The sequence below is a fragment of the Papio anubis genome, chromosome 10, assembly GCF_008728515.1.
Source record: "Papio anubis isolate 15944 chromosome 10, Panubis1.0, whole genome shotgun sequence".
Taxonomy (NCBI): Eukaryota; Metazoa; Chordata; class Mammalia; order Primates; family Cercopithecidae; genus Papio; species Papio anubis.
The window spans coordinates 19,021,422-19,046,829 of NC_044985.1; the positions used below are offsets into that span (position 1 = coordinate 19,021,422).

Sequence of the window (25,408 nt, forward strand, 5' to 3'; positions counted from 1 at the left end):
TGTTTTCATCTGCAAAGACCCTGTTTCCAAATAAGGTCACATTCTTCTGTACTGGGGGGTGAGGACTTCAACGTATCTTTTTAGGGGACACAACTGAGCCCATAACAGGGACCAAGTCTACACTCCTTCCGCTAGTACATCTTACCTGCAGCACCATAACCCAGTAGGGTCATGTCTGTGTCATGCCTGCTTTCATCTGTCCTGTTCAGGACAGTGGAGGGCCACTCCTTGCTGTCTCCAGGTGAGTAAAATTCATACTACTCAAGGCGGAGGAGCTCCCGTCCTGCTGAAACAGCTCCACCTCCTGCCTTGACTCTCATCAGCCATCAAGGGCATCTCTGAAGTTATTTATTCTTCTAGTTCAGGTTCTGCTCTTGAGTTAAAACACATTCAAGAGCTTTGTCAATTTAAGAGCACTAGACAAATGTGGAGTAAATAGGATTCACTTTCTCAGAGCCTGATTTAGGGCCAGATCAAACAACCTACAGGAAGAACGCAGGGAGACATGATGCTATTTTAATATGTTCTTGGTGTAACTCATTGCCTTTGCAGTCCAGCTCAGACACCAAAAGCAAATTACCAATCCATCACTTCTTGACTGAATGAGTTACTTTTCTTTTTAAATTTCTGGAATTGTTTCCAACAGCAGCGAGGGTGCTGGTAAAGTCAGTCATCAAAAGGCTATCAAGCTATCCTGTTGACTGGTGTTTTTCAGGCCGACGCATGTGGCTCAGCAAATTGGAAAAGAACACAGAGCAAGCAGCCTGGGTGAGAACCGGTGGGCCCGTCTATTTCACACGGGCAGACACACAAAGGGCTTATGCCTCTCTCAAGACATCCACTGCGGGCCCTCCAATTCCCACCCCAATGTGCAGCTGAGCAGAACGCCATTGGGAGGTACATTTGCAACAGGAGAACCACCTCTCGGGCTGCATTGAGACTCCGTGTTGTAGAATTAGAAGGCTGTCCAGGTGAACATCTCCCATCTGCCTTCACCTCCATCTCAGCAAGCTGACTGACAGCCCAGGAGACAGCCGGGCCTGGGGCGCCTCTACACCGCCCCACCTGTGCTGCAATCATATGCAAAATGTCACAGACCCCCAATGAGCGTCAAGCTGAACCTTCTGTGGCAAGCATCCCACGGCCCTCACAGCTCATGGTGGCAGGAGGCTGTTCTTCCTGGGGCCTTACACAGTACACAGGGCAGAGAATGGCAGGGACAGACGTGAGATTCCATGTCATTCGACCCTGCCAAGTTCCTCCTATACTTATTTCTCCCCAAGCCCTCCATCTCCAGCACCTCCTTCCTTTCCTCAGGATCACTCTCTCATTTCCAAATCTCCTAATCTTCATTTATTAAGAACTTCCGTCTGTTTTTTGAAAACAGGTTAAAAATGACCCACCTAAAGAGACATTGTCCAATACAGTAGCCACTAGCTGCATGGGCCTATTTAAATTCTTTAAAATGAAATCAAGTTAAAAATCCAGTTCCAGCTGGGCACAGCGGTGCCTCACGCCTATAATCCCAACACTTTGGAAGGCTGAGGAGGGCGGATCACCTGGGGTCAGGAGTTTGAGACCAGACTGGCCAACATGGTGAAACCCTGTCTCTACTAAAAAAATAAAAAATTAGCCGGGTATAGTGGTACATGCCTGTAATCCCAGCTACTCGGGAGGCTGAGGCAGGGGAATTGCTTGAACCAGGGTGGCAGAGGTTGCAGTGAGCCGAGATCACACCACTGCACTCCAGCCTGGGCCACAAAGCGAGACTCCATCTCAATCAATCAATATCCAGTTCCTCAGTGACTCTATCTACATACCAAGTACCCAATGACCACATGTGGCTAGTGACTACCATATCGCACAGCACAGATACAGAACACGGCCATCGCCACCGAGCATCTATTGGACAGCTCTGCTTGTCATAAAGAAAATGTGTCCCCCTCCTTCCTCTGTCCCCAGCCCCCTCCTGGAGGGGAGGCGACCCTGCTGCCAGTCTCCTTTGTATCCTTTATATGCCTACACAAGTGTGTGTGGATGCAAACCTCTTTTGTTAAAACAAATGAGAAAAGACCACACATGCTATTTGGTGTCATGCTTTCTTCACTGAATGCAGCTTGGAGGTCACGTCGTAAGTACACAGATAGTGCTTCATTCTTTAGAGTGGTTGCATAGCAATCCACTGTCACCAGGCCAGTGTCACCAACCCCACCTGCACCCCCCAGGCTCCTCTGTCACCCACTGTGAGGCTGGCTCCCTTCTCTCCCAAACAGTCTCATCCTACCCTCCCAGTCTCTACATCCTCAAACTCTTTTCTGACTCTTCCCTTTACACCTCTCTTGCCCTAATAAAAACGTAGCTGTTCTCTGAGGAAGCTGCTTTTCCTGCCTTTGCAGTAGAGGCCGCTTTTCCTCTCTGATCCCACATTCTCCAAGCGTCTTTCTTCCTGGTGGCCGCCCCCAGCTTCCTCCCTCAACACTGCCAGTTGCCATCAGACTCAAGCACCCACTGCACCGCCTTCCTGGCGCTGCCCCCTCACCTCCTGGCCCCTTCCCTGCACTGATGACTCATTGATGAAGACCTGCTTCATGGCCTTCACCTCCTTCCCAAATTCTACACACATTCCTGGTAACTTCAATCTCAAATGGATCATCCAGACAACACCGGGCCTCACCCACGTCCCTGACCTTTCATCCCCACCCTGCCTCAGCCACTAACTCTTCCCTAAATCTGTGCCAATAAGTGAAACACCTATGGAATCTTGGTTTTTAGCAACCTACTCTCAGATTAGTACCCATGCAAACAATTACTGGCCTATCAAAGACTTCTAGTCTTCCTTTTTTTTTTTTTGAGACGGAGTCTCGTCCTGTCACCCAGGCTGGAGTGCAGTGGTGCGATCTCGGCTCACTGCAAGCTCCACCTCCTGGGTTTGCGCCATTCTCCTGCCTCAGCCTCCAGAGTAGCTGGGACTACAGGCGCCCGCCACCACGCCCGGCTAAGTTTTTGTATTTTTAGTAGAGATGGGGTTTCACTGTGTTAGCCAGGATGGTCTCAAACTCCTGACCTTGGATCTGCCCACCTCAGCCTCTCAAAGTGCTGGGATTACAGGCGTGAGCCACCACGCCCGGCCATAATTAAGACTTCTAATCTATGGTGACTATTTATTAAATTTGCCATTATCCTTCCACGCCTCCTTGGCTAGTTTATTCTGTCTCTTCTTAGGAATCCCTTGCTTGTAAACATAACATTCCCTTGTCCCTCCTTCTATCTTACCTGTTGAAAATCCTGACCATGTGTAAACCTGATGGTCCATCTTCTCCATACCTTTATTTCCTACCACAGGAAAGTAACCAAACTTGGAACTTAAAAAAAACTAGTTGGTAGAATTATAAAATGACATAACGACTACGGAAAATAGTAGAGAGGTTCCTCAAACATTTTAAAAGGGAACTGCCATAGGATCCAGCATTCCCACTTCTGGGTATTTATCCTAATGAATTGGAAGCAGGTCCCAAAGAGATATCTGAACCCTCACATTCATAGCAGCATTACTCACAATGGCCAAATGGATGAATGGATAAACAAAATGCGGCATATATGTACAACAGAATATTATTCAGCCTTTAGGCAGGGCACAGTAGCTCACACCTGTAATATCAGCACTTTGGGAGGTCAAGGGAGGCAGATCACTGAGGCCAGGAGTTCAAGACCAGCCTGGCCAACATGGCAAAATTCCATCTCTACAAAAAAACCAAAAATTAGCCAGGTTTTGTGGTGCATGCATGTAGTCCCAGCTACTCTGGAGGCTGAGGTAGGAGAATTGCCTGAACCCGGGAGGCTAAGGTTGCAGTGAGCCAAGATCACGCCACTGCACTCCAGCCTGGGCCACAGAGCAAGACTCAGTCTCGAAAAAATAAACAAAATAAATTAAAAGGATTATTCAGCCTTTAAAAGGAAGGACATTGTGTCACATGCTACGAAAGATGGATGATCCTTGAGGACATTGTGCTAAGTGAAATCAGCCAGTCACAAAAAAGACAAATACTGTATAATTTCATTGATATGAGGTATCTAAAGTAGTCAAATTCATAGAAATAGAAAGTACAATGGTGATTGCTAGGGACTAGGGGGCAGGGAAAAATGGGGAGTTCAATGGGTAGAGTTTCAATTTTGCAGAATGAGAAAAGTTCTGAGGATCTGTTTCAAAACAACGTGAAACATACTTAACACTACTGAACCATATACTTAAAAATGATTAGGCTAATGCATTTTATGTTATATGTTTTAACAATATAAAATAAAAATAAAGATTGATAATAATACAATTTTTTAAAATGCAAAACAAAAACTATTAGGGCTAGCTACACTCTGGTGGTGCTGAAGCCAAACTCTCTTTCCCTGAGTAAGAAATACCCTATCATATCCACAATTAGGATGCACAGTCACCAGGTGGCAAGGCTAAGGAAGGTTTTGAGTTGCTTTGCCTCAGTAATTCAAGCTCAAGATTTATCCCAAGGTTTTGGGTCCAATTCAAAAAAATAAAGGGAATTAGCTAAGGGCCAGTTGCATATTTTCCAATTTCCTCTAATATTACTCTCCAGCAACTAACTGAAAACCAATGGCTTTTCTAACTCATTTATGCTCATTAATATGCAAATATCAGCTTCTCAGCTGGCAGTGATTTCATTAATTTTAAACTTACATGGGGTAAGCCAGGGATTGAAACTTTAAACCAAAGCGAACAATACAGAGGACTGTGAGTATCACTTAAATCCCTAGATGAGGAATCTCCAAGTGAATGCATTGGCATTGTCACGTGAACAATCACCTGGGAATTAATCAAAGCAACTCCTCTGAGTTTTTGCCTTTTGGGAAGTGATATATGATTTTAAAGAACAGTAGCTGTTCGGGGATTATTAAAAACAGTGAAAGCAAAGACATTTCTCATCAATTCTGATCTTGGAAAACCTCCAGATCTAACAAACATTCACACAGATCCTAACAATATAGAAAAGCCACAATTATTCGTGGCTTTCTAATATGTACGAAACTCATTTCAGCAGAAAGGAAATCAGATTAAAAAGCAAATTAGAATAATGAAATTGGAAAACTCTGAATTCAATTCTTTCTGGAATTGCAAATCAAATTATGTATTATTAGCTCTGCAATAAAAAAGAAAAAGCAGCGGGAAAAACTTTCTCCTTTGAGGGCACTGCCCAATACAAAATAATATAAGCCACATGTGTAATTTTAAATTTCTAAAAGACATTTTAAGAAGCTAAAGCAAAAAAAAAAAATAACTTTAAGTTTAACCAATATATCCAAAATATTCTAAATATCGACACATAATGAATATTTTTAAACTATTAATAAATACTTTTTCTCATTAAGTCTTTAGAATCTAGTGTGTATTTTATACTTACAACACATCTCAGTTCAGACAAGCCACATATCAAGTGCTAACATATTGCACTAGTGGCAACCATATTGGACAGTGCAGCTATAGAACCAAAGATGACGTGTTCCTCTGACAAGACGGTGGCTAGCTCCTGAAATCCGAGTATCTCTCTACATTACACTCTCTAGACTTCTCAGTTCCTCAAATACCCAGAACAGCTTGGGTTGAGTACATTAGTTGCTCCTTTGGCTAGACCAGTGTTAAGTCAAGGTTGGTCATCACGGTACAGGTCAAGTATCCTTTATCCAAAGTGCTTAGGACCAGAAGGGTTTCAGGTTTCAGATTTTTTTGGATTTTGGGACGACTGCATATACATAATAAGATATATTGAGGATGGAACCCAAATCTAAACATGAAATTCATTTATGTTTCATATACACCTTATACACACAGCCTGAAGGTAATCTTAGACAACATTCTAAGTAATTTTGTGCACGAAACAAAGTTTTGACTCTGACCAGTCACATGAGGTCAGGTGTGGAATTTTCTACTTGTGACATCAGGTTGGTGCTTAAAAAGTTTTGAATTTGGGAGTATTTCAAATTTTGGATTTTCAGATTAGAGACACTCAACCATCATTTGAAATTTTTAAAAGTCAGTTTACTACTATTTTCTAGTATTTTTTTCAACCACAAATTCACTTTTAAAAATTAATTTTATCCTAAATGATATCATGTGTGATATCACAAGTTTGATACTTCCATTTGTTAAAAAAAAACTAATGCCCATTAAAATAGACATTTAACATTTAAAATAAGTTTTTGTACACTAACTAAAGCTAACACTGACATGAATTAAAATTTGCTCTCATTAGTGAGTCAGTTATGGTGTCATCTTTTAAAAGTTTTCCATCTGGCATATTCAGTCTCAGATATGTTACTGTCTCTTGGCCTCAAAGAGGTACTGCAACACTTGCATGTTGGAATATGGCCTAACATCCCATTCAAGAGTACTTTCTTGTTGGAGACAAAGTCTCGCTCTATCGCCTAGGTTGCAGTGCAGTGGCACCGATCTTGGCTCACTACAGCCTCCACCTCCTGGGTTCAATCAATTATTCTACCTCAGTCTCCTGAGTAGGTGAGCTACAGGCACACAGCATCATGCGCAGCTAATTTTTGTATATTTTTGTAGAGATGGGGTTTCACCATGTTGGTCAGGCTGGTCTTGAACTCCTGGCCTCAAGTGATCCACCTGCCTCAGCCTCCCAAAGTGCTGGAATTACAGGTGTGAGCCACCGCGCCCAGCCTCAAGAGTACTTTCCATCTGGGTGCCACCACAAACCACAGAAAGGGTCATTTACTCACCTGTGTTTAACTGTCCAAAAGCTGCAGAGACAGAGAAAACTGTTGCTCTGATACCTACACATGCACGTATACATGCACATATATACATATAACTACATGCACATATATATGCACATATTAGTGTATAGGGATATGCATAAAAATGTGTGTGTCTGTGTCTGTGTGTGTGTGTGTGTGTGTGTGTACTCATCGCAATCATCCTACAAAGGAGGCATTGTCATTTTCTTGCTTTTCCAGATGAGGGAATGAAGCACAGAGCAGTTACTGGCTTCCATAATCACAGGGCTAGCAAATCTGATTACAGAACCTGTGTTCTTATTACCCTGGTGTTTACAAATGATATAAAGAGATGGAAGTTGGAAAAGACATATGTTTTAGAGTCACAAACATAAGTCCTTCAAAGTCAAAACCTTCACCCATGGGATGTGAAGACTGGGGCAAGCAACATCCCCTAATACAGAGGGGGGCAGAAGGCAAATAGAGTAATTTAGAATGTCCTTAAGATGTCTTCTGTAAATGACAGTGGAGAATTCCCCTTACTTAGAAGAAAAACAACATAAAAATGCAAGAGAACAAAGATTCCAATAAGAAAAAGCAAAAGGATGGATGGATGGATGGATGGATGAGCAGATGGACAGACCAGCAAACAAATAGTCTCAAAATCTGAGAACAGAAAATCTAAAGGTACATCCTCTCTCTCTGACCATCCCAAGAGGACCCTATCACATGACTGGCATTGCACTAGTCACTTTCAGAAGCAGCCTGGGGACCTTCTTCTCATCACTGGGACAAAAGCTGCAGGGCAAGCTGTGTTGAGGGCCTCATTCCGTGGCCTTCATCTGCACGGATTCTGCAGCCTGGAGAAAGACAAGAATCCACTTACATGTACTCTCTATGAGCAGAATGCACAGCGGCCGCATTGCTGTAACGCCACAGGACAATCGCCGACGACAGGACGTCCAGGATGGCATCAAACTAGGAGAAGGAGACATGGCATTAGAGGCTTTCCGGAGTTAATAGCACACAAATGTGAAGACACAGGACAACTGTGCTGTGACTCAAAATATCTGCACGAGTAAACTCTGATCAAAGAGGCCTCCCATCATTACGACGCAGCCACGTACTGCCCTCATGCCTGGGGCGTCTGGAGCTCGGAGACCCAGCGTGCCATGTGGGGGCCTCTGCTCCCAGGGCGCCTGGCTCCCAGCACTCTGCAGACATAGGGCAGAAGGTGGGGAGTTCACTGTTTCGAAACACACGGAATTGGTTTCCCCATGACAGTCAAGATAATTGCAGTAGTTTCCTGCACATCCCAGATAAGAGACTCGAGTGAGAATTCTATTTCTGACTCTCAATGGGACTATGCTACCTGGGGTCCAGGGGTGAGGGTGGGGGTCACCAGGACCTGTGATAAGTCTGCCAGCACTTTACAGTTGCATACAAAACTCAATGCTTCTGTTTGAATGAGAGAGTATGCATGCACAAGAAAGCTAGGGAGAATGAGAGAAAAACGTATGTGCGTGTTTGTTTCTGGGGGTTTGTATGCACTGTGTGTGTGCATGTGTATATATGTGGTATATCTGGGTGCGTGTGTGTGGTGGTGTGCCTTTTTCCTGGATGGTCCACATCTTTCATAAGATTCTGAAAAGAATCTGCAATGTACCTACAATAGCAAGTTCTCACAACAAAGGGCAGAAGTGGGTTTGGGAACAGGCATACCGACCCTCGGGTACAGGAGACCCCAAAGCTACTTGGCGGGGGTGCTGAGGAGAGCTCTCTTTATGGGTCACTGCACCACACCACACTTCTCAGCTGGAAGATCACGAGCACTAGCATCCTCTCCAAGGGGCCTGGGGAAACTTCACCCAATTTCTCAACAGACCTAGCCTGTGAAGCAGAGACCCGCTTTCTCCAACTAGCTTCCATCAGGAGGCCGGCTGGGACGCCAGGTTGCCCTTAGCTGGCTACAGACTGACTCATCCTAGCACGAGTAGCCCTGATCTTAACTCGCAAACCTCTGCCTACACCAGCAAATGCTTTGCTCCAGTGCGTACCAGGTCCACATACAACCTGGAAGGCAAAAAAGGGCTAAAATGCCCAAAACATCCTCTCACCCAAGCACATTGTGGGAAATGTGGTTCCTCCCCATCTGTGCTTGAGAATTATACAGTCCTCATTGCAGTATAATTCTGTTAAATATTCATTTTTTAATAGAAGTGGGTTTCCATAAAGTATGTTTCTCATGCTAGGCTCTCATAGGCTAACCACCCTCATTTGAGGGCTCAGGGTGAGGTTTACGGGCTTATGAAAAAACGTGCAAAACTTGATGAAAGTACATTTCAGGTTACTTACTGCAAACCCAAAAGCAGAGGCGCTGTACCTCATAACGGAGACAGCTAAAAAGAAAGAAAATATTATTCAGAATATTTTAAAACCTCTCTCATTTTTGAGTATATTAATACATTACATGGCCTTTTAAACATCAGTGGGGAAATTCCAAGAGAATAAAACTAAAAATTAACTGTACGTGTAAAATCTAAGAATTTTTTAAAAATGAGGCGTGAACTGAAAAGATTCCCAGACTCTACCTGCAACAACTTCCCCTCACAGTGTTCTGAAACACCTGAGGGCTAATTTCCAAATACAATTGCTTAAACAGCTGTCAATCAAATGACTTCTGATACTTTGAGAATTTAGCAACTGGGAACTATATCAAACTTTCAAAGTAAAACTCCAACCACCCAAAACTGTTGCCATAATAAGGTGGTGTGTCTAAGGCATACACCACTGCTAAGATATATGAAAAAAAATCTGTGGGCACCAGAGTTTAAAATCCAATGTAGACACCAGTAACAGTTGTTTAGAAAAGAGTGACAAATGATCTTAAACAACAGATGTCTACAAATAGAGATGTCTACAAATGTCAATGCCACAATTATAATTACAACACATTTTGTTTTTTTTTTTTTTTTTTTTTAAGACAGTCTTGCTCTGTCACTCAAGTTGGAGTGCAGAGGTGCTATCTCGGCTCACTGCAACCTCCGCCTCCCTGGTTCAAGTGATTCTCCCGCCTCAGCCTCCCGAGTAGCTGGGACTACAGGCATCCACCACCACACCCACTTATTTTTTGTATTTTTAGTAGAGACAGGGTTTTGCCATGTTGGCCAGGCTAGTTTCGAACTCCTGATCTCAGCCTCTCAAAGTGCTGGGATTACAGGTGTGAGCCACCACGCCCGGCCTTGATCCATATTTTTAAATTGGAGAACGTCAACTGGGTAGCACTTTTGCCTAATTCTGTTTTGTGCTAAAGCAATGACAGCTTCAAAGACGTCTCAATTTGACATAACAAAGGCAGATCTCCAGAAGAAAGTCATATTTAACAAGCATACATACACCTCCAACCAAGACTAAAGCCCTACACTAAGGGTCAGCAAAGCTGGCAGTGGCTTGTTCCCAGGCCTACGTTCTGCAAGTGGTCACTGGCGCAGTAGGAGGTGTGGGTGGGAGGCACAGAGGCCAGCACCTACATGGACTTCCATCAGCTCATCACAATGTCCCTTCTCTAGGACCTGCTCCTTGTCCTCTCCACAAGGTCCAGGGACAGTCCTCAGACAACGTGTTGTGCCTTGTGCCCTCCAGCTGTAAGGAGGGCGCCCGATCCACTATGAACCAAACAGAGTTCATTTTCTGTGATTTAGGACTTGAGACTGAGAGAGTCTAGTTGGTCAATCTATGTGGTTAGAACAGCAACTTGTAAATGCTGGAGTTGCCATCAGCCACTGTTTGCCATAAAGACTGAGGAGCAGGAAGGCAAGCATGGGAAAGCCACAGCACCAGGGAGAGTGAACAACTGGTGTCCAAGCGTTTCCAGGCCCTTCCTGAAACTCAGCCATATTCAGGTGCTCAAACTGTGTGAGGCGGAATACAACCCATTAAATCTGCAACCACCTTTGTTTTTGACATGAGCTCCTCCAGGAGGCCCTGCTGTTGCTCTTCCTGGCACAGGGAGAAGGGCAGAGCCAGCTGTGCATGGTGACCAGCTGGAGTTGTCACAGGACACACAGGTATGGTGCTGTAAAGGGGCACCGGCCCTTTCCGGAGAACATCAATTCACCAGCCATGCTGACATGTGCAAAAAAAGGCAGCTGATCGCTGGCGGGACTGCTGCGAGCACCGAGGCGGCCTATAAAACACAGCTTGGCTCGCAGCACATGCTCCATAACTGTTAACTAAGCGTAACAAAATTTCACAGAAATAAGTCAAGGAGGATATCTTTTCTTTCCCTTTACAACCTGTTTTTAGAATATCTTAGCTGTGTGCTTTTTGTGGGTTGCTTCTTTATCAGCAGTGGAAACCTTTTTAATTCCAACTAACATCGTGCACAGATGCTCCAGATCTACAACAGAGAAAAGAAGGCTCAGTGCCTCATGCCTGGAATCCCAGCACTTTGGGAGGCCAAGGCGGGTGGATCACGAGGTCAAGAGATCGAGACCATCCTGGCCAACGTGGAGAAACCCCACCTCTACTAAAAATACAAAAAAATAAGCCAGGTGTGGTGGTGCGCACCTGCAGTCTCAGCTACTCGGGAGGCTGAGGCAGGAGAATCACTTGAACCCGGGAGTCGGAGGTTGCGGTGAGCCGAGATCATGCTACCACACTCCAACCTGGTGACAGAGTGAGACCCCACCTCAAAAAAAAAAAAAAAAAAAGAGAGAGAAGAGCTGCCGCTGGGCTCCCAGTCTGTCTCCACCTGCACTCCTGGGGCTGAGCACCACGGAAAAGGAACAGCTAGAAAAGCACTCCCCGTGACTCGCTATGGCAGAAGAGCACCTGTCTCACCAGCAGTGAACCATGGCTTCGAAACAGATTTCAAGTGGACATTCACTTGACTATATTGAGAAAGACAAGAAATCTTGTCTCAGGAATCTGGAATCAAACAAAGGAGATGGCCACTAAATGGTAGGTGGGGTGTCCCCAACTCAACTGGAGTGTTGTGTCCATGATTTCCAACACTCTCAAAATTATGTGGGAAAGATCCACTTGTGAGAATTAAGCCTGCCACAGAATGGATGACCTAGAGCACAAGTGGAATATTAGTACTCTCTATCCCGTCTGCACCACGGAAAACATGAGCAAGACGGCTGCAAGTTAACCTAGAGTCCTTAACGGAGATACGTTATTTACTTATAAATTGGCTCCATCTTAATTTTCTTGATGAGATGGAAAGGGAGAAATGCCAAAAATTGCATGGGGAATTGAGACTACTTTGAAGGGCCCTCCACACAGCCTTAGCTCTGACAGCTTCCTTTCTGTGACCAACTCCCCAGCTCTTCCTACTAAATAACAGCAAATAGTCATTAGCACAGGATCCGAATGAAAGCGTTCAGATGGCCTTTCAGCAATTTCTGAAGAGTGTCAAGTAATAACTTCATTTTATTTGTCTCATAACTCACCGTGACACATCCCAATTTTGAGATAAGAACAAACTCAATGGAAGGGTCAGAATGGTTTACACAGCATCCCACCCCCCAACTCCCATGGGGTTTTCACCAGGAAGTTTCCAACTTCCCTCATGCTAAGAATGAGGTTGGCTTGGAGGCAGGCCTGAGCCAGGATGATTACAAGGGAGAGATTACGTGGTAGAGGCACCTGGAGCTCCATGCACATGTGCTGAGTGTAGTGAAAAGCCACCACAGGGCCAACAAAGGCCGCAATGCCTTCAAGGCAGGTGCTTATTCAACAGTGGACAAGAAACAAGGGCCCTTCTGAACTCCGATAATTATGTTGCAAACTGGCAACACATCCACAAAGAGATGGGCAACCAGGCAGCTGTGGGACAGAGCTCTCCTGTGAAGTCTGCTCTTGGCCCCATGTGGTCAGAGTAGAAACACACTGCTATCTGATTAGGCAGCAGTTACACATCCAAAAAAATGCATGCTTAGGATGCAACTGGGCTCCTATCTCTTTCTCTGCTGGCTTTTTCTTTTTATTAATTTATTTTAAGACACAGAGTCCCTAAAATGTTCATAGGTAAAATAAGATGTGTCATTTGGGGCCAGCCCAGCATGCAGTCCCCATCCCGTAAGAGCATCCTGATTCTCCTCTGGGAATGGCACCTGCCCTACCCTCAAAATAAGTGATTTGGGTGGGATGATCCTATTCCCATGCTAGTATATCCCATTAACTTGTCCCATGTCCAGAGTTAATGATTCGAAAATGGCACAATTCAATTTGAGCCGATGAGAACCTGTGCCAAGCTTTTTGCTGAAAATATTGGAAAGGGGATGTCTTCCTTCGAGGAGATTTTAGAGATAGGAGGATGAACACAGGAGCTACAGGCGGTGATTTTGACACAAGTGGGAGGAGACTGCCTGAGAATGAAGCCAACACAAGAAGAAAGTGGATACTAAAACACAGATCAGACTCCCGAAGACAGACTGAACCTTTTAAATCAGTCCTGACTGTTCTATCCCTCTACTTCTCAAATACATTAGCCAACCATTTCCTTTGATTTGCTTAAGCCAGTTTGAGTTGAGTTTCTATCACTTTCAGCCATATGAGTCTTAATACAAGATATGTTGACCCAGTAATCCCATGCTCAAGAATGTATTTTAATGCATAAGAAATGGAAAAATACTTTAAGCACAAAAGGTTCATAATAGGTTCATGTGATTTATAACAGCAAAACATTAGATGTAACTAAATGTTCCATAGTAGGGTGATGATTGAGGTATGATTTATTCAAAGAATAGGCTATAGGTAGATATTTTAAAGCCTTTGCAAAGAGTACTGTTGCTGGCTTGGAGTGATGGCTCACACCTATAATCCCAGCACTTTGGGAGGCCAAGGCAGGAGGATCGCTTGAGGCCAGGAGTTTGAGACCAGATTGGGCAATATAGTGAAACCTCATTTCTACAAAAAATTTTAAAATTAGCTGAGCGTGGTAGCAGATACCTCTAGCCTCAGCTACTTAGGAGGCTGAGGTGGGAGGATTGCTTGAGCCCAGGAGGTGGAGGTTGCAATGAGCCAAGATCACACCACTGTAAGCCAGCCTAGGCAACAGAGGGAGATCCTGTCTCAAAATATTTTTTAGAAAAATTACTACTGCTTAATGTTTCTATTAGCATATTAGAAAGAACAATGGCATTGATAATAGACAGGTTGTATGTTGGGTCCTGCACTGGGTGCCACAGGAAAGGATGGGTCTGGAACGGGGGGGTTCTAGCCAACACAGGTGCAAACTGAATGGGAAGATCAGAAGAGGCTTCACTGACAAGGGGACATGTACGTAAAGACTTAAGGAGATGGGGGAGTGAACTATGCTGCTTTTGTTACCTGGGCAAGAACCTGCCAGAGAAGAAGAGTCAGTAAAACACTCTGAGGTGGAAAACTTGGCATGTCTGAGGTCATTTTGGCTAAAGCCAAAGGAAGCAGGAGGAGAGTTATGAGAGAGAATTCGGGCAAGATACAAGATGAAGTATGTGCTACAACAACTAGCTTTACAGGTTGCATTGAAAACAACCAGAAAAAAATTCCCTCAAATGGTAACAGTGGTTAATCTTTAAAGGGTGAGAATATTTAAGTGGGTTTCTTTCCTTTCTACTGTGAACCCAAAAGTATCTGAAACAGAGATCATCAATTTAGAAAGTTTATTTTACCAATGTTAAGGACATGCCCGTGACACAGCCTCAGGAGGACCTGACCACAGGTGCCCAAGGTGGTCCAGGCACAGCTTGGTTTTATACATTTTAGGGAGACATGAGGCATCAATCAATATGTGTAGGATATACATTGGTTCTGTCTGGAAAGGCAGGACAACTCGAGGTGGGGAGGGGGCTTCCAGGTCACAGGTAGAAAACAGACAAATGGCTGTATTTTTAAAAGTCTTTGATTAGCCTTTCACCGAATACACAGTTTCTACGTGAGCGGAAGGTAGAGGAACATCACTTACGCCTTCGCCCAGCTTGGTGAAAACAACAGGGCAGAGGAAGCAATTGGATATACATCTGTCTCAGGTGAACTGAGGGAGGGCTTGAGGTCTGTCTGGTGTCCACAAAGAATATCCTTGTGGGCAAATTGTGAGGGAGGTATGTAGCTTCTCGATCTTTGTAGCTATCTTATTTAGGAATAAAATGTGAGGCAGGTTTGCCAGACCATGCCCAGCTTGACTTTTCCCTTTAGATTAGTCATTTGGGGGTCCTGAGATTTACTTTTTACATTTTCTACAACCACCGTATCATTTAAATCAGAAAAAGAAATCTATTTGTGGAAAAAGATCCAACTCACAAAAATATCACCAGAGGTCTAAAAGGGAGTAAGAGAAACCATATCTGTGATGCACATCGGAGACTAGGCTGCACTGTGAGTTCACAAATGCTCTAACAGGGCAGCACATGACCATATGTGTCTTTATTACATTTCAGTTTCTGAATCCATCTTTCTAGGTCAAATCACCTACATGAGTGGTTCGTTAATGGCCCAAAAAGTTCATGGAAGTGCAGTGGCGGACCAAGGAAGCCAGCACGTAGAGCATGAGGAGAATGTCACTCCCAGTCTGAGGGACCTCCTGCCTCCCGGGATGCTGCGTGTCACACACACTACTTTCATTTATGTGTCAAAGGGGTAATAACAGCTACTCTCCCAGAAGCACACACACAACAGAAGTCTTAAATAAATATTTATACAAGTCTGGTTAAAAGACCAGACCTTCTTTAAGTCACACACCAGGCCAGAAAGCATATCAGCTGAAAATTCAAAATCAAATATAAAGACAGCTGGAAAATGGACAGGACCCAGGCAACCCATTGTTAGGGCAAAGCTAAATGCAAATCGTGCAGCTGAATCAGCAGCAGGCTTTGAGGGAGGGTTCTGGACAGTAGAGACAAGATACCTCGGAAATGCACAAAGAGGTAAGGGTGCCAGCAAGGCAACAGAGGATCAGTGCAGACCCCCCCTCCACAACCTTAAACAAAGAATGCCATTTCAATCGCTGGCTAGGTTTGCAGCAAAAGTGAGGACCCATCTGTCATTCTCTCCAAAGTCACACAATAATTATCTTGAGCCTTAGCACTCTTTAGCAATGCCCCCAGGTCCCATAACACCTCCAAGTTGTAAAATTATGTGACTGTAAGTTTCGTTAATAAATCAATCCTACTTTAATTGGACAGCCTCTATTACACAGAGGCCTGGCAACAACCTCACCTATGTAATTAACTCAAATGGAGAACCATCTTTCCATCATCCACCATAAATACATACACACATACAGAAATTTGGACCCCTCTTAGTTCCACCTCTTCTGCTGCCTAACAAGAAAACATAATAATGAAAACACCAATAATCTGGATCTTTGGATTCTCTCAAAACACTGAGATCTGCCCATCCTGGGCTGTCCCTTTCTCCCAGTGGTGCCAATGCTGCGTTCGGATGAGGCATGTGCTCTGGGGTGCCCCACCTCTCCTGCAACATCACAGCCAGTCTGCCTCACTCTCCTCTTCCACCTGCCTGGCCCCTGTGGCATCTAGTTGGCCCCGTAATGCTTCAGTATGGGACCTCACATGTAGGGCATGAGCAACCTGCCATGTCCAGCAAAGTACCTGCTACATATTCATTGTGCTGCACGGACTGTGACTTTCAATGTTTTCTACTGGAAGGTCTGGCTCTCAGCAAATGTACCATGGCCAGGTTCTCAAAGCCAAAACCATTCTTTGAGAGTTCTTTGACTTCTACAGACAGCGCTGAGAACCATTATTAGCCTTAGGCAGGCCACAGGCACTGCCCTCCCACCCGCCAGGGCTCTGCCTGTCTGTGGAAAGCAAGTGTTTGTTAGGAAAGCAACTGTTTGTCTCAGGCAAACCCTTGCCAAGACATCAGGGATGATCACGGGTCTCTCTCACATGACCAAGGGGTACCATACAACCCCCACCCCCAATCCCACACCCACAATAACCTACAAAACCCACAAGAATGGGCTTGAAGAGGTTAGAAAATATTGCCCTCGAGCTGCTGCTACGGGGGTAAGGAGTGCCATTTACTAGTGTTCTGGGCCACTTGGCAATGAAAAGTCACTTGCGCTCCAATTTCTAACAGGAAGCAGCCACTCATTCGTCCCTCCATGCCCCTGCCCCTACCCAGCCATCCTCAACACGCAGCCCAGGTACTCGAACACATCGGCCTCCATGGAAAGGCCACGGTCCTTAGGATGGAGGAAGCCTCTGTTCTCGGACCTCCTCTTCTGTGGGCCACGCCTGCTTACTCCACACTCCAGCCACATGGGGCTCCTCGGTGACCTCCCCACAGCCAGGCCACGGCTCTTCCTTCTGCCAGGAACAAACTTACTCCAGGGGTCTGCCTGGCCTGCTCCCTCCCCTCCTTCAGGTTAGGGCTGTTCTGGCCACCACATTTAGTGATGAAACCTGCCCTCACTCCCAATCTGAGCTCTGTCACCCACCTCTACATTTTCTTGGTCTGAAGAACATCTCATCTACATTATCTTATGGATTTATTTACATTTCAATTGCCCCACCCTACTCCCACCTATTAGAATATAAACACCACAAAGGCAAAAGCTTTGACCGTTCCCTGATGTATCCTGAATGCCGAGGTCAGTACCTGAACACATAGAAAACTTTCAGATGGATTCATTAACACCTTCCCCTTAGCTCCAGCATGCAGCAAACAGAGCCTTCAGGGAGAAGGCAGACAGGACCAAGGGCTCAAAACACCGGGAGGCCCAGCGGCGCTACCCAGAAGCCCTTCCCTGAGCTAATGAAGCCACAGCTGGCACTTTCAGGGGCATAATGGAGAAACCAGCCTCTAAATGGACCACTCTTTTAGAGAGAGCTTGAAGCATCTGCAAACGGCAAAGATCTAGGACGAAGGAAAAAGTAAGGGTAGCCCCGGACCCAGAAAGCCAAGAGCCAACACAGAATAGTATAACAGGAAAAAAATCCAAATAAAAACAATGCAAGGAAACTCTAGCATGGACCAGGGCACCCTCATTCCCTCTACCACATACCACCAGACTAGCTCTGCTCCAGTTAGCATAACATGAAATGCACATGACCCCCGTTCCAAAGCAGGGATCGGCATTCCTGGGACATGGGCAGGATGCCTGCCACTCAACAGGGAGAGACCTGGGTTTCAAGAAGCTGTCAGAGGTCTCACACACAGGAGTCACCAACTCAGAGACAAAAAGACAAGACCCAGCTTTTAATGGCAAAACTTCCCCAACACCACAGCACACTTTCACTTTGCTTCCTCTTTAATCTGGGAATAAAGAGGAGGAACATCCCTTGAAGCCACAGTTACCCAACTTTTATGAGCATTTATGGGCCGTCTCCGATGGAGTACACAGCCCCTCAACTTGTTAGCACATTTGCTCCGCAGACCTCACACGCCAGAGCCAACAGTAGCAACAAGTTTCTTGCTAAACATCACTCACACTTTCCTAACACTTGCTCTTATACCTCCTGGTGCCAGGGTTGCCCACAATGCCAGCACAGCTATCAAGTAAGCCTGTGGGAGGTAGGTCTGGCCAGGAGTCCTCAGACCACACTCAACGTATGTCCTGCAACCCACGCTGCCAGACTAACATGAGTAGCCACGCTCACCAATCGCTCTTTCATTCAATCAACAAGTGCTTATTGAGCACCCAGTATGTCTCCAACACTATTCTGCTGAGCTGGGGATACAGCAGTTACTTGCCCAACAATTTGATAAAACATACCTTTTAAAGCCCTAAGTTTCCCTTAGTCACAGAATGCAGCTCCTTTAGCCTAGTAAGTAAAGCATTCATTGGATAAACAGAGATGGGGATAAAATGTATAGAGCAGAACTTTCGCATTTTATCTTCTCTCGTCTTCTATGTTAAACACCTGTGAGGTTGCTGGGAGTTTGAAGCTTGTTTCTAGGTAAATTCATTTTCAGTCCATTCTTTTTACCTTGGCTTGGTGTCTTTCTGGGTCCCAAAGCTCCCTGCCTCTGACTGCCTTGCTTTTATAAAACACAGAAATGATCCTTGCTTTCTCCCAAGCAGCACATAAAAGCCTGAAGTCAAGGGTTGTATCATATTTGTCTCTACCCTCAGGGCCTGTGTGCTCAAGCACAAGCACATTGTCAGTGCTCAAAAAATTCTTGTTAAACTGAACAAGACTGAAAGAATCTCTCACCCCCAATTATGATTTCTGGTTTTCATTTAATGTGTGACAGTTAATTCAGACCAGAACCAAAAGCTAACACTACCGGCAAGAAACGCTAGCAAGGGCGTGGATATTGTCACCCAAGGTCATCCTTGCCAGGCCACTGAGATGGCCCTTGGTCTGCACTGCTGATTCCAAACACATTGAACCTCTTTGGTTTGAAAAGTCGCTTAAGAAACATTTTAAAGAACGGAACATACTGTGAGGAAGAAAAATACACTGAATAAGAGTCCAGAGATTTGGCTTAAAGAAACTATGCTGAACAAACACCAACTCATTTGATCTGAATCAAAGTCATTAGAAGATTAACATGATCACTCAGAGAATAAAAGTTAAACATGGTGAAATACAGCCCTTTTGTCCTCTCTCCTCACTACTCTGCTCCATAAAACCCAAACCAACAAGAAACATGAAAAAACTAGAAAAAGAATAAAATGATCAAAGAAACCAGAAAATGCCAACCCCCAATTACCTAAGTTATAAAGAGAATCTACAAAATGCATTAAAATTTAGACCATGCTAGGAGAAGATGCTGACAGCTGATAACATATCTCAATCAAATCTTGGGCAGAGCTTAGACTTTTCCACAATTAGATGGCACAGTCATCAGTAGCCCAAACAATTGTCCCTTATATGCAATGGCAAGCTGGGAGCTGAGCTCCAGCATCCAACCCTGGACACTTTCCTGATACTCTATACACTAGAGAGCAAAGGCATGAACCAAAGGAGTGCTTGCTCAGACAGACACTGATACAAGAATCAGACACCATCATTTCATCAACAAGGGGAGCCAAGGCTCCACTGCCAGCCAGGCAGTCTTCTCTTACATTCAAGGCAGGAAGATGTTCCCCAAGGTTGATCACTGAGATCAGGTACCCCGAGAATAAGCACTCAAATTAAAGCTGCCCACTGCTCCCTTCACACCTGGTTCTCCACAAAGTCACAATTATTAGAGCAGTGAGGCACTGGCAAACTGGCAGACAGAACAAGGGAACAAGAAAGAATTAAGAAGTGAATTCAGCAAGGCCACCACACATTAAGTGAATATACAAATTCCAGTTATTTCTATACTTGCCACAAACAGGAAGGAAATGTAATTTTTAAAAGGCTCTATTCAAAATAGCAAAATTATCAAATACCTAGGAAAAAACTAATGAAACTAAAAAAATATGCAAGACTTCTACCTAGAAAAGCAATGAAATATTTTAGGAGAAATTAAAGATAACTATTAAATATATGAAGAAACATACCATGTTTGTGGATTGGAAGCCTCACTATGGCCAATCAAAATCCTAGCAGGTGGCAAGAGAATTGATAAGAAGAAGCCAAAGTTCATGTGGAAAGTGAAAAGAATGAGGAATAGCCAAGACAGGCCAGGCACGGTGGCTCACGCCTGTAATCCCAGCACTTTGGGAGGCCAAGGCGGATGGATCACCTGAGGTCAGGAGTTCGGGACCAGCCTGACCAATATGGTGAAACCCCACCTCTACTAAAAATACAAAAAAACTTAGCCAGTCGTGTGGTGGCGGGTGTCTGTAGTCCCAGCTACTCGGGAGGCTGAGGCAGGAGAATCGCTTGAACCCAGAGGCAGAGGTTGCAGTGAGCTAAGATCACGGCACCACACTCCAGCCTGGGCGACAAAGTGAGACTCCACTGCGGGGAGGGGGGAAAAAAAAAGAATAGTCAAGACAATCCTTAACAAGCAGAACCAAAAAACCTGGAAGACAGTCACTACCAGATGTGAAGATTTCAAAGCTACAGTAAATAAAATAATATTAGCATAAGGATAAACAAAGACCACAAAGCAAAAGATCCACACACATATGGTTACTAGATTTATACATTTCAAAAGTACCCCTAAAATACATGGGGGAAACAAAGTTCTTTTCAATCAATGGTGCTGGGCCAGTTGGACATCCATATGAAATGACTGAATTATGACCCTACCTCACTCCATACAGAGAAAGCCGTGGATGAGCTGTAGATATGAAAGTGTAAGGTTAACATAGGAGAGATCTGAAATGGAATGCTGTCAGGGAGTTTCATCATCTTGGGGAAAGGTAAAGATTTTTTTAAACAAGACATAAATGCATTCATCATAAGGGAAATGACTCGTAAACTGAACTACATTAAAGACCCCCTTCAAAGAGCACAACAGCAAGCCATCGAGTTTGTTGAGAAGATATTTATACAGCATAACTACCAGGGGACTTGTATCCAGAATATAGACTCATAAATCACTAAGAAAGAGGAAAAACAACCCAATAGAAAAATGGGCGAAAGACTTAACAAGCTTCATGAAAGATGATACACAAATGACCAATAAACATATGAAAATATACTCTACTTATTAGTAACCAGGGACAATAAAATTAAAACCACAGATGCCGCTACATACGCAAAATGTGGCTCAAAAATAAAAAAGCTGACAATTTCAAACATCGGTGGGGATGCAATACAACGCAGCTCTCAAGAACTGCTGGTGGAAGTGTAAAACGGTACAAATACTTTCCAAAACTGGCAGCCTGTCTCTATAAAAGCTGATCAGGTCAGGTGCGGTGGTTCATGCCTGTAATCCTAGCACTTTGGGAGGCTGAGGCAGGCAGATCACATGAGGCCAGGAGTTTGAGACCAGCCTGGGCAACATAGTGAAACTCCATCTCTACTAAAAGTACAAAAATTAGCCGGGTGTGGTGGCACATGCCTGTAATCCCAGCTAGTCAGGTGGCTGAGGCACACGAATCGACTGAACCCAGGAGAGAGAGGTTATAGTGATCCGAAATCAGGACATTGCACTCCAGCCTGGTTGATAGAGCAAGACTGCCTCAAAAAACAAAAAACAAACAAACAAACAAAAAAAAGCAAAAAAAGTGATCTTAATCCATGACTCAGCCATTCCATCCCTAGATGTATACTCAACAGAAATACATATGTATGGCTGGTGCAGGAGCTACGCCTGTAATCCCAGCACTTTGGGAGGCCAAGGCAGGTGGATGACCTCAGATCAGGAGTTCAAGACCAGCCTGGCCAAATGGTGAAACCTTGTCTCTACTGAAAATACAAAAATTAGCCAGGTGTGGTGGCAGGAACCTGTAATCCCAGCTACTCAGGAGGCTGAGGCAGGAAAATCACTTCAACCTGGGAGGCAGAGGTTGCAGTGAGCCAAGATGGGGCCACTGCACTCCAGCCTGAGTGACTGAGGGCAAGACTCCATCTCCAAAAAATAAAAAATAAAAATAAAAAAAACACATACATACATACATACATACATACATACATGTGGATACTTGAAGATGCTTACAAAATGTTCACAGCAGCATTATTCCTAATTGCCGAAACTGGAAACAGCACAAACATTGGTCAACAATAGAAATGGATAAATTGGTGGTATATTCATCTAATGAAATACTATATAACAATGACAATACCTGAATTACAGCTAATCACAACTACACGTATGCATCTCAGCAAAGGCAAACATAAAAGCACTCATTGGATAATCTATGTATGATCTGGTTTGTATAAAGTCCAAAAATAGACAAAGCAAATCCATGGTGGTAGAATTCAGGCTGGTGGTCACCTCCTGGGCAGGGAGTGGTGACAAAGAGGGGGCATGAACAGGTCTTCTCAGGTGGGAAGATGAGTGTGAGTGGTGGCTACACAGTTATGTTCACTTTGTGAAACTTCATTAAACTATGGGATTTTCATCAATGACGCTTCTGTATGTCTATTATACTTCAATTTTTAAAAGAATACTTGCAAATCAGTCAATTTTTTAAAAGCCCAAGAGCCTAAAAGATAAGGCAAGAAAGCACCTTGAACATGCAATTTTAGAAAAGGAATTTAAAATAACTGATAAACATACGGTAGCAAAACTGAATAAACAAGAAGATAATAAAGATCAGTACCATTTCTACCTTTTACAATGGCAGATATAAAAGGATTTGCTCACACCTGTAATTCCAGCACTTTGGGAGCCCGAGGTGGGCGGATCACGAGGTCAGGAGTTCGAGACCAGCCCAGCCAATATGGTGAAATCCCGTCTCTACTAAAAAACACAAAAATTAGCCAGGTGTGGTGGTGTGTGCCTGTAGTCCCAGCTACTTGGGAGGCTGAGGCAGGAGAATTGCTTGAACCAGGGAGGTGGAGGTTGCAGTAAGCCGAGATCGTGCCACTGCACTCCAGCCTGGGTGGCAAAGTGAGACTCTGTCTAAAAAAAAAAAAAAAAAAAAAATTTTTTTTTGCAAATTCTGAGTGCTGGTGAAGGCATGAGGACAAGTCTCATCTGATGTCAATGGGGAAGCCTCTTAGCGGTGCAGCTTGGAGATGTTTACAAAATGTAATACACATTATTTGCACCCAACAAGTTCCACTTTGAGAAATATATTCTACATTTATACTGGCGCAAATGCAGAAAGAATACATATAAGAGTGTTTATTACAGATGTATAACAACAAAATATTAACCACTTAGGTGTCCATTGATAAGAGAGTCATTTAATAAATTATCACACATGCATACCATATCATTAAGCTCTTGAAAAAGATAGATGTGTAATGCTGCAAAATGTAGTGAGAGAATAACGGTAATTAATAGATTATCAAAGCTTGTGGGTGTGTATGCATGGGTGTGTACAGAAATTTTTTTATATATGCAGATACAATTTCAGAGAAGCTACACAAGAAATTCCAGATGATTACCTCATTAGAAGGGCACTGGGAGTACAAGGTTGAAAGGCAGCTCTCATTCCACCATACACCCCTCCATGTGCTCAGGTTTTCTTACTCTGTGTATGTATAATATCTGCACGAATTTCCAAGGCAGAAGATAGGGGTTCATGCTCTACAACCAAAGAAAGCAGCCAAACCACTTTCCACATAGCCACTGAGAATTAGTAATTATGGCGTTCCTTGCCATCGACTTAAAGGGGATTTGGCCAAAAAGAGCTTGTGCAGTGAGAGATTTAAGTTACTGATATTTTAAACTACCTAGGTCTACTCACCACTTATACAGTTACAAAGCAAATAGACCCTGATTTGCCAATATTCACAAAATAAAATAAAGAGTCAGGGGCTGGGCGTGGTGGCTCATACCTATAATTCCAGTACTTTGGGAGGCCGAGGCGGGAGGATCACCTGAGGTCAGGAGTTCTAGACCAACCTGACCAACATGGTGAAACCCCGTCTCTACAAAAAATACAAAATTAGCTGGGTGTGGTGGCGCACGCCTGTAATCTCAGCTACTCAGGAGGCTGAGGCAGGAGAATCCCCCGAACCTGGGAAGCAGAGGTTGCAGTGAGCCTAGGTCACATCATTGCACTCCAGCCTAAGCAACAAGAGCAAAACTCCATCTCAAATAATAATGATAGTAATAACAATAAAGAGTCAGGGATTTCCCAAAATTTAAGTCCCCAAGATAGCACCTTTCTCCATTTGCAACAAAACCTTTCCTTCCTAGTTGTAGATGATGTTAATGGGGAATCAAGAGGAGGAGGAACAGATGCAAATCTTTGCAATGATGTAACTCTCCTGGACGAGCACTGGGCAGATACAAAGGTCAGAGAACACATTCTGCAGTGGCTTAAAAGGTCCATTTGGCTACATCGTCTCCTCTGTTAGGGCTGAAAACCTACTTGTTCTACATTTTAAAGGTTGCCATCATATCCCAGGCAACTGCAAAGTCTTAGCATTCTTCTAACTTAAGAAAACAAAACTAGACTCAAGTAAGATTTATAATAGAATAACGTAATTTAGTCAACATACAACTCCCTTTATTTGAAAGTGTGTGGTAACTGATATATTTTGGGGTGCCCCAGATCTATTGTGTTCCAGTAGGGCACCACCAGCTTTCATTAACTTTTAGTGTAAGTGAACAGGCTACATAGAGAAACAAGAATAAAGGAAAGAAGGAAGGGTACAGTGGCTCACGCCTATAATTCCAGCACTTTGGGAGGCCGAGGCAGGCAGGTCACTTGAGGTCAGGCATTTGAAACCAGCCTGGCCAACATGGTGAAACCCTGTCTCTACTAAAAATACAAAAAAATTACCCAGGCATGGTGGCGGGTGCCTGTAATCCCAGCTACTTGGGAAGCTAAGGCAAGAGGATTGCTTGAACCCGGGAGGTGGAGGTTGCAGTGAGCCGAGATAGCACACTGCACTCCAGCCTGGGCGACAGAGTAAGACTCAGTCTCAAAAAAACAAAAACAAACAAACAAAAATTAATCTTTATTCTACTTAGAAAAGGCCATGCAGAGTCTCTCTGTGACCACCTTCCCTGAGTTGTCAACCCAAACAGCCAAGTGAATCCTTGAGGAAGAGCAGATATTGAGCCAGATTGGTCTTGATGAAGTCAACAAAGTACCTTGCTCAAAGTCAGGGTAAGGGGAGCACTGAGAAAAGAAAAGGAAAGGAAAAGGAAAGAGGAGGAAAAGGAAAGAGGAGGAAAA

General features: G+C 44.1%; 1 protein-coding gene across 1 annotated transcript in view; it reads right to left on the reverse strand.

The window, feature by feature from the left end:
- The window catches only part of TMEM163 (transmembrane protein 163), a 258,611-nt gene that overhangs the window by 87,222 nt on the left and 145,981 nt on the right, over positions 1-25,408 (reverse strand). Inside the window, exons 3-4 of the mRNA XM_017947890.2 lie at positions 9,115-9,158; positions 7,646-7,737 (exon numbers count right to left, since the gene is read on the reverse strand). Coding sequence (XP_017803379.1) covers positions 7,646-7,737; positions 9,115-9,158 — 136 coding nt within the window. The remainder of the gene's footprint in view (positions 1-7,645; positions 7,738-9,114; positions 9,159-25,408) is intronic.